The sequence below is a fragment of the Emys orbicularis genome, chromosome 2 (assembly GCF_028017835.1).
Source record: "Emys orbicularis isolate rEmyOrb1 chromosome 2, rEmyOrb1.hap1, whole genome shotgun sequence".
NCBI lineage: Eukaryota > Metazoa > Chordata > Testudines > Emydidae > Emys > Emys orbicularis.
Genome location: NC_088684.1, coordinates 168,493,385 through 168,506,432, shown reverse-complemented (window position 1 = coordinate 168,506,432; position 13,048 = coordinate 168,493,385). Strand labels below are relative to the sequence as shown.

Genomic DNA, 13,048 nt, shown 5'->3' with positions numbered 1-13,048 from the left:
GCCTGGGGCTGAAATCCTTGGGCTTCAGCTTTGCCCCTCCAGGGTAGTGGGGCTCAGGCTTTAGCTCCCCCCCACCCACCCAGGACAGCAGGACTCAGGTGGGCTCAGGCTTCGGTCCCCCCTCCTGGGGGTCATGTAGTAATTTTTGTTGTCAGAAGGGGGTCGCGGTGCAATGAAGTTTGAGAACCCCTGGTTTAGAGCAACATGTTTACATCAACTAAAAATTATCTCAATCATTTACCTATTACAAATAACATTTAAGAATACTATAACAATTAGATTTTTTTTTGTATATATCAGTTTCAGTTTCCATTCCCTGTTTCCGTGGATCTCATACAAAAAAAAAGGAAAGAGAATTAAAAAATATATGAAAATGTAATTGTAAAAATGACAAAGTACCAGGATGACTCTATTTCAGATATTACATCTGTCCCTATTTAGATTTTTTTTAAAGAACAGAGTAGATTTCAAATATATTGCGTCTAGTTTTCAGCGAAGTTGGCAGAAATAGCTTTGGACATTCCCAATACACAGACTGGAAGTATACCTCAAAGAATGGAAATTTATTACAACCTGTATTTATAAAATTTCCTATTTTTGTTTGTAAAAAAAATAATCAAAATAATCTCACCTTGTTCGCCCACATTCACATGTTTTTGTCATAAAGGCAGGGCATGATGGGCAAGGACCTGGATGGCAGAGGCTTAAAAATGAAAACATTTTAATAAGTCACAAAAAATATATGGTATCTTTATTTTTAAACTTGTTTCACTAGTCAGAGAAAAAGTTTCTACAGTCTGCAGCATTATAAAAGGCTTGTAAATTTAAAACACAACAGTACATTATCAGAACATTTGTATATTAATATTTTTTCCTAAAGTGTTTTACAAAGTTATATTTACACTAACAAAAACTTAGTGACAATTCAGGATCTACACCACTCACCCAAATCCTTGAGAGCATGGAAATAAGTTAAGGGCAAGGTCTCCAGTATTCTTTGCCACCTTCACATCAATTACAACGTTGTTGATGATACACTCCTGGACTCTAGCAAAAGATGTGCCTACCTTTCAAATCTTCAAACCTGCTCTTCTGTGACACTAACCCTCTAAACTTTTTAGGCATTTGGCATATATATTAATAACATTTTCTTTCAGACGCCACAGTTGTTTTTAACTCTCACTAACATTTATCTCTGGGTATGTGTGTAATGCCAACAGACCGTCGGTGGGCAGGATTGAACCTGGAATCTCTGAAGCTTAGTGTATGAGCCTCTACTGCATGAGTTAAAAGCCAGATGGCTATTAGCTAAGGCTGTAGCAGACTCAACAATCTCTAGCTGGGCTAGGTACCACTAGAAGGGACAGAGTGCCACACCCAAGCAGGCATGGGTAACGTGTACACTGGAATTGAAGGGGAGAGGTGATTTCAGACTGTGTAAAAATACCTAGTCTAGCTTTAATCTAACTCACTCATAGCATGGATAAAAATAGCAGTGAAACCATGGCAGCACAAGCTGCAGCACAGGCTGTACAAGCCCACCTGGGACCCTGGGCATATTCTCACGTTCCTAGCATGCAATTAAGCTCTTGCCACCATGGCATCACTGCTATTTTTAGCTGTGCTAGCTAGATTAAAGCTTGTGTGGGTATGCCTACACAAGCTGCAATCACACCTTTGATTGGAGCGTAGGCATACCCTTTGTGAAATCTGTCTTTAACTTAAAGGCTCTATCATTTAGCTTAAAGAGTAGTAGCTGATTCTTTTAAATCCAGAAGTCCAGGGCTCTTTTCGTACAGATGTCCTGACTAGGGGCATCATTACACAATACCAAGTTACTAGAGGAGGACAAAAAGCCATGCTGTGTCATTGTAGATTGTACACTCGCTTTGACAGGGAACCTCTCTCATTCTGAACTCCAGATGTCCATAGCACTCTCTCATTCTGAACTCCAGATGTCCTATAAGTAGGCTTGAAAGAATTAGATTTTTATCTGTAAATTTCAGTAAATATTGACTTCACTGTACTCACACAAACTGATGAAAAAATATTTCCATCATAATAATTGAAATTTACTGAGACATTTACAGTAAAAAAATGCTGCTTGAGAACTTTGATTTAATATTTATTGTATATACGTTGACATGTGATTGTGACAATTTGTGTTTGAATTTCAACACCTACTGTCATTAAATAATTATTGTTGACCCATCCCCCATTGTCTGACCCTCCCATAATTTCCTGCAATGGTGAAAATTTAAATAAAATAAAAATAAAAAATAGAATGCTTTAAAACCCATAATTTTGCACAACCGTGACAATTTAAAATTAATAAAAATAAAAAATGCTTAAAAACAAAAAATCAAATTCAGCCAAGCCTAGCTGTGTCTGTGGGGATTGAAGCAGGGATCTCAGAATCTAAAAGCATGAATCTCTAGTGCTTGAGCTACAGAACCAGGTGCAGACTCAAGCTACTAATTGTGGTCTAGTCCCTAAAAGTCACTAAAAACTACACTCTGTTAGGGTGGGTTACCACATGGTCTTCTAAAGTTCTCTAGTATATCTGGTGCATCATGTCCTCCTAATCCCTCTGCCATTGTAGAGATAATGCTAATGCTATAATTATAGCTTGTGTCCTCAGCAACACTGTGTCAACATTAACTCCCATGCTAACCATTATATGTCATCAGTAACAATGACAACCTTGAATAGTAACACTATGTCAATATCAACATTCAAGATAACTTTTATATTTAAAGTTTAAAAACATGTTGCAATCTTTAGCAAGCATTTTTCTAATGTATTCAGAGAAAAGTATAACAACTTAAAACATCAGATAATAGGAAAAATTTAGTCACATGGCATATTTTAAAAACAGTCATAACTAACCTTTTTGTTTGTTTTATAACAATACAATGTTAGAATTAGAAATTAAAATCACAAAGGTAAGGAAATGCAAAAGCTCAATGTCTCAGTGACATTAACTGATCTCCAATGCACATATATGTTTCTGATTAGCAATTAGACTCTTAAACACTCACCCTTAACTGGAACCCACTTAAGACTGACAATTCCTCATGCACCAAGGTCGCTGCTCTCCAGGGGAGGAGAAACTCTTGGGAGACTAAGAAAGGCTATGGTAATAGGGGATATAGGAATATATTGGGTATAAGGTGACCGAGAAAACAGTTTGGAAACTTGCCTGCCTGTGAAAAGGCTGTGGATATCACAAGAAACCTACATGGACTTCTGATGATTGCTGTGGAGAAGTCTATGATCATGTTACACACTGGTACCAACCATGCAGGAGAAAGATCCTGGAAGTTAAATTTAGACTACTAGGAAGAAGGTTTACATCCAAGGCCTCTGTAGAAACCTTCTCTGAAATGCTTTCAAGTCCATGCCTGGTTCCAACTAGGCACAGAGAACTTTAGGGTCTCAATGCATGGTTGACAAGATAGTGTAAAAGAGGACAAGTTTAAGTTTACTAGGCACTTGGGAAGATTTTGTGGAAGGGGAAGCCTGTACAGAAGGGATGGAGGCTCCACTTTAATTAAAATGAAACCAGATTGCGAGCACGTAAAATAAGATATTGGAGGAGTGTTTAAATTAAGAGGTGGGGGAAAGCTGACAGGAGTTAAGGAACACATCGATGGACAATTGCATCTGTATATCCAGTAAAGAATAGGAAGCAAAATTACAACTGAACTAGAGGATAAGGACAGGACAAGAACACATGAAATTTCAGTAAAATCATCAAGCTGTCAAATTAGGCAGTTAAAACAGGTGCTTGGTAAAAAAAATAAGAATAAAAATGATAGATAAATTTCTGTTCACAAACATGAGACTCTAAAGCAAAAATTAAAAGAACAAGAATATCTTACACTGGCAAATGATAGCTGGCATTGTGGAAATACGCTGGAATGACAAAAATCAGTGGGATACCATAATACCTGGTTACAACACAGTAAAAGACAGACTAGGCCAAATAGATGAGGGAGCAATATTTAAAGGATTTCCTAGAATGTTACCTGTGTTCTTGGGGAACCAGGGCACAGTATCCAGCATGTCTGACTCATTGAAGACCTCCCCCCCGCCCCCCAACCTCTCTGCTTGAACCAAATCTGCATCAGAAGAAAGACTTACAAAAAGCAATGAAAAGACAGTGGGAGACGCACCTAAACCCCTGGGATAAGGATGACAGGATTAAGGAAACTCCCCTAGCCTTATTTGCATCGAAGATGGGACAAGGAGGCATCTCCATTAGCATACAGAATGGAGAACAGAGGTTCCAAGGCAAGAACCACATGGAACTCTGGGACCAGAAAAGCAGGGAAGCACTGCATGATGGGGGATCTCTGCTCCAGATGTTAATGAACCCATGCCTACACACACACAGCTCAGTAATTATCAGACCAATTCTAGTAATAAATCCTTTATTGGTATCCAAAATAGTGAAGCTCCCTAATTATATTGTGAGCTCCCTCCAAGGAACACCGCCCAAAACCAGGAATGATCAGCTCCCATGGTAGAGCCTGAACAAAACAACTTTGGTATACTCCCTTGTTTACGCATAAACAAATCTTGAACCATTGTTGTTTCTCTACAAAAAACCCTACCTATGCTCAAGTAAGTGTTCTGATGCTTGGATCCAAAATCTACATCAGTTCCATTGGGACTTCATCTTCTCCTGACTGATCGTGCTGCGAGCTCTGCCTGACTCCAGCACTCCAGACCCTCAGCTACCACCACCACCACCTGGGACCCCTGATCGATTCAAGCTTCACAGAGTGGTAAGAACCCAGCTCTCTCTCTCGGTATAGCCTTCTGACCCTGACTTGTGTGATCAGTTACAGTTTTGTACACCTGACTTTTATAATCAAATTTAAGTTAGATTTACTATTATAACTGTTTTGTTTGTTTGGCTCCCCTATGGTTACCACCTGGCAATAAATAACTTTCATGATTAAGCTGGTTGCTTTTCTCTCTCTCTCTCTCTCTCTCTCTCTCCCCCCCCCCCCCCCCCACCGTGGGTGTTTTTTGGTTTCCTCATTTGCTCTGCAGCAACACTCCTTGTACCTAAACTAAAAGATCCCTGCAGCGCCCAAAAATCCTGTGGGGTTTACTCATCAAGTGGGTTACTACCACAACAATTGTAACGTGAAAGTGGGGCTAGAGACGTGCTGAACCTGGGACATATGAGGGTGGCATCTTAGAAGTGCTGCTCGACCCAGTCTGCTGAGTCCAGGGGCATATGAGGGTGGCAGATTGAAGGTGCTGCTCGACCCAGCCTGCTCAGGCATGCTCTGTTCTGGTGCGGGGCCCATGGCATATGAGGGTGATAGCTTGGACGTGCTGTTTGACCCAGGCTGGTGAGTCCCAGGGCCTATGAGGGTGACAGCTTGGAGGTGCTGCTCAAACCAGCCTACTGAGTCCAGGGACATATAAGGTGTCAGCTTGGGAGTGCTGATTAACCAGGTCCTCTCAGACACAGTCTGTTAATGTGTGTGTTCGTCTGATTCTGGGGAACCTAGTTCCTGCAGGATAGCTCCATTGGGAGGGAACTTGCAGCAGGGAGAAGTAGAGCTCCATATGAGAACACAAGTGACACAGCCAGTACATTGATAGAAGTACAGAACCCCCCCACCACCCAAAGAGTAACCCTAACAAATGAGCATCCCCCAAAGTAACAGGCCAAGCTGGTAAGAAGAATAATCAGTGTTTCCAGCTCTTGAGGTCCTAAAGCCCCAGCTACGAGCATCATGTGATTACATTAGGAAAGAGAGAAATGGCCACAATTGATCAGACTCAAGGTCCACCTAGACCAGTACCATCTCTGACAGTGGCAAGTGCCAGATGTCTTAAAGGAAGGTGTAAGAACCTCCCAGGAGGCAGAAATTAGATAGTCTACCCCCGACATTAGCTCTCATTCTAATATCTCATAGTTAGATTGTTTTAAATCCTGAAGCATCAGGTCTAATATCTCTTCCAAAATATGTTACCTTTCATTACAACAACTCTATATATCCTTGTTAGCAAGATTCAAAAAGAGATTGGATATTTATATGGTTAACAAGAATATACAGAGTTGTAATGAAAGGTGACATTTTTGAAGGGATATTAGAGAAAGGGGTATTAGAGATAGAGACCAAGAAATTAGCAAGATTCAAAATGAGATTGGACATCTATATGGTTAATTTCTTGGCCTTCACAATTTCATATGGCAATAAGTTCCACAGTCTAATTATGTACTCTGTAAAAAAAGTATTTCTTCAATCAGTTTTGAATTTGCCACCTTTTAATTTAATTAAAGGTCCCCTTATTCTTAAAGGGACAGAACAGAAGATCCTGATCTACCTTCTCTGTATCATTTATTATTTTATACATATTATCATTTGTCCTCTCTTATTAGTCTCCTTTCTAAGGTAAACAATCCCAAATCCTTTCACTCTCTTCGTATGAAAGTTTTTCCATGTCCCAAATCATTCTAATTATTCTCATGCTCTCCTCTACAAACATGGGGGTTAGAAATTTACTTTTTAAAATTAAAGCTGAGATTCTCAGGTAAAGAGAAGGTCATTGCTGAGAAGCTAAATGACTTTTTTGCACCATTCTTCACTGGAGAGGAGGTTGGGCAGATACCTATCTCAGACATGCTCTTTTCTGGTAATAAAGAAGAGGCACCAGCAGAGACTATGTTAGAAGAGAGAGAGACTGCCGAGACTATGTGACGGAGAGACTGCCGAGACTCATCAAGCCCTCGGATCGCTACCCCTTCCTGCTTCTCCACATGGGCACCAATGATACTGTCAAGAATGACCTTGAGCGGATCACTGCAGACTACGTGGCTCTGGGAAGAAGGATAAAGGAGTTTGAGGCGCAAGTGGTGTTCTCGTCCATCCTCCCTGTGCAAGGAAAAGGCCTGGGTAGAGACCGTCGAATCGTGGAACTCAACAAATGGCTACGCAGGTGGTGTCGGAGAGAAGGCTTTGGATTCTTCGACCATGGGATGGTGTTCCAAGGAGGAGGCGTGCTAGGCAGAGACGGGCTCCACCTAACGAAGAGAGGGAAGAGCATCTTCGCCAGCAGGCTGGCTAACCTAGTGAGGAGTGCTTTAAACTAGGTTCACCGGGGGAAGGAGACCAAAGCCCTGAGCTAAGTGGGGAAATGGGATCCTGGGAGGAAGCACAAGCAGGAGAGAGCAAGAGGGGAGGACTCCTGTCTCATACTGAGAAAGAGGGACGATCGATGAGTTATCTTAAGTGCCTATACACAAATGCAAGAAGCCTGGGAAACAAGCAGGGAGAACTGGAAGTCCTGGCACAGTCAGGGAACTATGATGCGATTGGAATAACAGAGACTTGGTGGGATAACTCACATGACTGGAGTACTGTCATGGATGGATATAAACTGTTCAGGAAGGACAGGCAGGGCAGAAAAGGTGGGGGAGTTGCATTGTATGTAAGAGAGGAGTATGACTGCTCAGAGCTCCCGTATGAAACTGCAGAAAAACCTGAGAGTCTCTGGATAAAGTTGAGAAGCGTGAGCAACAAGGGTGATGTCGTGGTCGGAGTCTGCTATAGACCACCAGACCAGGGGGATGAGGTGGACGAGGCTTTTTTCTGGCAACTAGCAGAAGTTGCTAGATCGCAGGCCCTGGGTCTCATGGGAGACTTTAATCACCCTGATATCTGCTGGGAGAGCAATACAGCGGTGCACAGACAATCCAGGAAGTTTTTGGAAAGTGTAGGGGACAATTTCCTGGTGCAAGTGCTGGAGGAACCAACTAGGGGCAGAGCTTTTCTTGACCTGCTGCTCACAAACAGGGAAGAATTAGTAGGGGAAGCAAAAGTGGATGGGAACCTGGGAGGCAGTGACCATGAGATGGTCGAGTTCAGGATCCTGACACAAGGAAGAAAGGAGAGCAGTAGAATACGGACCCTGGACTTCAGAAAAGCAGACTTTGACTCCCTCAGGGAACAGATGGGCAGGATCCCCTGGGAGAATAACATGAAGGGCAAAGGGGTCCAGGAGAGCTGGCTGTATTTTAAAGAATCCTTATTGCGGTTGCAGGAACAAACCATCCCGATGTGTAGAAAGAATAGTAAATATGGCAGGCGACTAGCTTGGCTAAACAGTGAAATCCTTGCTGATCTTAAATGCAAAAAAGAAGCTTACAAGAAGTGGAAGATTGGACAAATAACCAGGGAGGAGTATAAAAATATTGCTCAGGCATGCAGGATGAAATCAGGAAGGCCAAATCACACTTGGAGTTGCAGCTAGCAAGAGATGTTAAGAGTAACAAGAAGGGTTTCTTCAGGTATGTTAGCAACAAGAAGAAAGTCAAGGAAAGTGTGGGCCCCTTACTGAATGAGGGAAGCAACCTAGTGACCGAGGATGTGGAAAAAGCTAATGTACTCAATGATTTTTTTGCCTCTGTCTTCACCAACAAGGTCAGCTCCCAGACTACTGCACTGAGCAGCACAGTATGGGGAGAAGGTGACCAGCCCTCTGTGGAGAAAGAAGTGGTTCGGGACTATTTAGAAAAACTGGACGTGCACAAGTCCATGGGGCCGGATGCGCTGCATCCGAGGGTGCTAAAGGAGTTGGCGGATGAGATTGCAGAGTCATTGGCCATTATTTTTGAAAACTCATGGCGATCGGGGGAGGTCCCGGATGACTGGAAAAAGGCTAATGTAGTGCCCATCTTTAAAAAAGGGAAGGAGGAGGATCCGGGGAACTACAGGCCAGTCAGCCGCACCTCAGTCCCTGGAAAAATCATGGAGCAGGTCCTCAAGAAATCAATTATGAAACACTTAGAGGAGAGGAAAGTGATCAGGAACAGTCAGCATGGATTCACCAAGGGCAAGTCGTGCCTGACTAACCTAATTGCCTTCTATGATGAGATAACTGGCTCTGTGGATGAGGGGAAAGCAGTGGATGTGTTATTCCTTGACTTTAGCAAAGCTTTTGATACGGTCTCCCACAGTATTCTTGCCGGCAAGTTAAAGAAGTATGGACTGGATGAATGGACTATAAGGTGGATAGAAAGCTGGCTAGATCGTCGGGCTCAACGGGTAGTGATCAATGGCTCCATGTCTAGTTGGCAGCCGGCTTCAAGCGGAGTGCCCCAAGGGTCGGTCCTGGGGCCGGTTTTGTTTAATATCTTTATTAATGATCTGGAGGATGGTGTGGACTGCACTCTCAGCAAGTTTGCAGATGACACTAAACTGGGAGGCGTGGTAGATACACTAGAGGGTAGGGATCGGATACAGAGGGACCTAGACAAATTAGAGGACTGGGCCAAAAAAAACCTGATGAGGTTCAACAAGGACAAGTGCAGAGTCCTGCACTTAGGACGGAAGAATCCCATGCACTGCTACAGACTAGGGATCGAATGGCTGGGTAGCAGTTCTGCAGAAAAGGACCTAGGGGTCACAGTGGACGAGAAGCTGGATATGAGTCAACAGTGTGCTCTTGTTGCCAAGAAGGCTAACGGCATTTTGGGCTGTATAAGTAGGGGCATTGCCAGCAGATCGAGGAACGTGATCGTTCCCCTTTATTCGACATTGGTGAGGCCTCATCTGGAATACTGTGTCCAGTTTTGGGCCCCACAATATAAGAAGGATGTGGAAAAATTGGAAAGAGTCCAGCGGAGGGCAACAAAAATGATTAGGGGTCTGGAGCACATGACTCATGAGGAGAGGCTGAGGGAACTGGGATTGTTTAGTCTCCAGAAGAGAAGAATGAGGGGGGATTTGATAGCTGCTTTCAACTATCTGAGGGGGGGTTCCAAAGAGGATGGAGCTCGGCTGTTCTCAGTGGTGGCAGATGACAGAACAAGGAGCCATGGTCTCAAGTTGCAGTGGGGGAGGTCTAGGTTGGATATTAGGAAACATTATTTCACTAGGAGGGTGGTGAAGCACTGGAATGCGTTACCTAGGGAGGTGGTGGAGTCTCCTTCTTTGGAGGTTTTTAAGGCCCGGCTTGACAAAGCCCTGGCTGGGATGATTTAGTTGGGAATTGGTCCTGCTTTGAGCAGGGGGTTGGACTAGATGACCTCCTGAGGTCCCTTCCAACCCTGATATTCTATGATTCTATGTGTAGTGCTGGGGAGGAGCCGGTGGTCGTGGTACATGTAGGTACCAATGACATAGGGAAGGGTAGGAGAGATGTCCTGGAGGCCAAATTTAGGCTGCTAGGGAAGAGACTGAAATCCAGGACCTCTATGGTGGTGGCATTCTCAGAAATGCTCCCAGTTCCATGCGCAGGGCCAGGTAGGCAGGCAGAGCTTCAGAGTCTCAATGCGTGGATGAGACGATGGTGTAGAGAGGAGGGGTTTACATTCATTAGGAACTGGGGAAACTTCTGGAATGGGGGGAGCCTATACAGGAAGGATGGGCTCCACCTAAACCAAAGTGGAACCAGACTGCTGGCACTAAACATTAAAAAGGTTGTAGAGCAGTTTTTAAACTAGGAGATGGTGGAAAGCCGACTGCTGCAGAGGAGCATGTGGATCGGACAGAGACTTCTCTTAGGGGAGAGTCTAATGATAGAGAATCTCCAGGTTATAGTCAGGAGCAGAGGATGGAAGAGGATAAAGTAGGGGCCAGATCAGACGAGAAACATTCACATAAAAAAGAATCTGACACATCAGAAAAGGGCAGACAAATAAACAGTGACAAGTTTTTAAAGTGCTTGTACACAAATGCTAGAAGTCTAAATAATAAGATGGGTGAACTAGAGTGCCTTGTGATAAAGGAGGATATTGATATAATAGGCATCACAGAAACCTGGTGGACTGAGAGCAAGCAATGGGACACAATCATTCCGGGGTACAAAATATATCGGAAGGACAGAACAGGTCGTGCAGGGGGGGAGTGGCACTATATGTGAAAGAAAATGTACAATCAAATGAAGTAAAAATCTTAAGCAAATCCGCATGTTCCATAGAATCTCTATGGATAGAAATTTCATGCTCTAATAAGAATATAACATTAGGGATCTATTATCGACCACCTGACCAGGACGGTGATAGTGATGATGAAATGCTAAGGGAAATTAGAGAGGCTATCAAAATTAAGAACTCAATAATGTGGAGGATTTCAATTATCCCCATATTGACTGGGAACATTTCACTTCAGGACGAAATGCAGAGATAAAATTTCTCGATACTTTAAATGACTGCTTCATGGAGCAGCTGGTACGGGAACCCACAAGGGGAGAGGCAACTCTAGATTTAGTCCTGAAGGGAGCGCAGGAGCTGGTCCAAGAGGTAACTATAGCAGGACCGCTTGGAAATAGTGACCATAATACAATAGCATTCAACATCCCCGTGGTGGGAAGAACATCTCAACAGCCCAACTCTGTGGCATTTAATTTCAAAAGGGGGAACTATGCAAAACTGAGGGGTTAGTTAAACAGAAATTAAAAGGTACAGTGACTAAAGTGAAATCCCTGCAAGCTGCATGGGCGCTTTTTAAAGACACCATAATAGAGGCCCAACTTCAATGTATACCCCAAATTAAGAAACACAGTAAAAGAATTAAAAAAGAGCCACCGTGGCTTAACAACCATGTAAAAGAAGCAGTGAGAGAGAAAGAGACTTCCTTTAAAAAGTGGAAGTCAAATCCTAGTGAGGCAAATAGAAAGGAGCATAAACACTGCCAAATTAAGTGCAAGAATGTAATAAGAAAAGCCAAAGAGGAGTTTGAAGAACGGCTAGCCAAAAACTCCAAAGGTAATAACAAAATGTTTTTTAAGTACATCAGAAGCAGGAAGCCTGCTAAACAACCAGTGGGGCCCCTTGATGATCGAGATACAAAAGGAGTGCTTAAAGACGATAAAGTCATTGCGGAGAAACTAAATGGATTCTTTGCTTCAGTCTTCACGGCTGAGGATGTTAGGGAGATTCCCAAACCTGAGCTGGCTTTTGTAGGCGACAAATCTGAGGAACTGTCACGGATTGAAGTGTCACGAGAGGAGGTTTTGGAATTAATTGATAAACTTAACATTAACAAGTCACCGGGACCAGATGGTTCTGAAAGAACTCAAATGTGAAGTTGCGGAACTGTTAACTAAGGTTTGTAACCTGTCCTTTAAATCAGCTTCTGTACCCAATGACTGGAAGTTAGCTAATGTAACGCCAATATTTTAAAAGGGCTCTAGAGGTGATCCCAGCAATTACAGACCGGTAAGTCTAACGTCTGTACCAGGCAAATTAGTCGAAACAGTAGTTAAGAATAAAATTGTCCGACACATAGAAAAACAAACTGTTGAGCAATAGTCAACATGGTTTCTGTAAAAGGAAATCGTGTCTTACTAATCTATTAGAATTCTTTGAAGGGGTCAACAAACATGTGGACAAGGGGGATCCAGTGGACATAGTGTACTTAGATTTCCAGAAAGCCTTTGACAAGGTCCCTCACCAAAGGCTCTTATGTAAATTAAGCTGCCATGGGATAAAAGGGAAGGTCCTTTCATGGATTGAGAACTAGTTAAAAAGACCGGGAACAAAGGGTAGGAATTAATGGTAAATTCTCAGAATGGAGAGGGGTAACTAGTGGTGTTCCTCAAGGGTCAGTCTTCGGACCGACCCTATTCAACTTATTCATAATGATCTGGAGAAAGGGGTAAACAGTGAGGTGGCAAAGTCTGCAGATGATACTAAACTGCTAAAGATAGTTAAGACCAAAGCAGACTGTGAAGAACTTCAAAAAGATCTCACAAAACTAAGTGATTGGGCAACAAAATGGGAAATGAAATTTAATGTGGATAAATGTAAAGTAATGCACATTGGAAAAAATAACCCCAACTATACATACAATATGATGGGGGCTAATTTAGATACAACAAGTCAGGAAAAAGATCTTGGAGTCATCGTGGACAGTTCTCTGAAAATGTCCACGCAGTGTGCAGAGGCGGTCAAAAAAGCAAACAGAATGTTAGGAATCATTAAAAAGGGGATAGAGAATAAGACTGAGAATATATTATTGCCCTTATATAAATCGATGGTACACCCTCATCTCGAAAACTGCGTACAGATGTG

The 13,048-nt window shown here is 42.8% G+C and overlaps 1 protein-coding gene across 1 annotated transcript in view; it reads right to left on the bottom strand.

Annotated features, from left to right (window-relative positions):
- Nucleotides 1–13,048, bottom strand: part of NFX1 (nuclear transcription factor, X-box binding 1) — a 199,223-nt gene that overhangs the window by 135,027 nt on the left and 51,148 nt on the right. Inside the window, exon 6 of the mRNA XM_065397863.1 lies at nucleotides 632–703. Coding sequence (XP_065253935.1) covers nucleotides 632–703 — 72 coding nt within the window. The remainder of the gene's footprint in view (nucleotides 1–631; nucleotides 704–13,048) is intronic.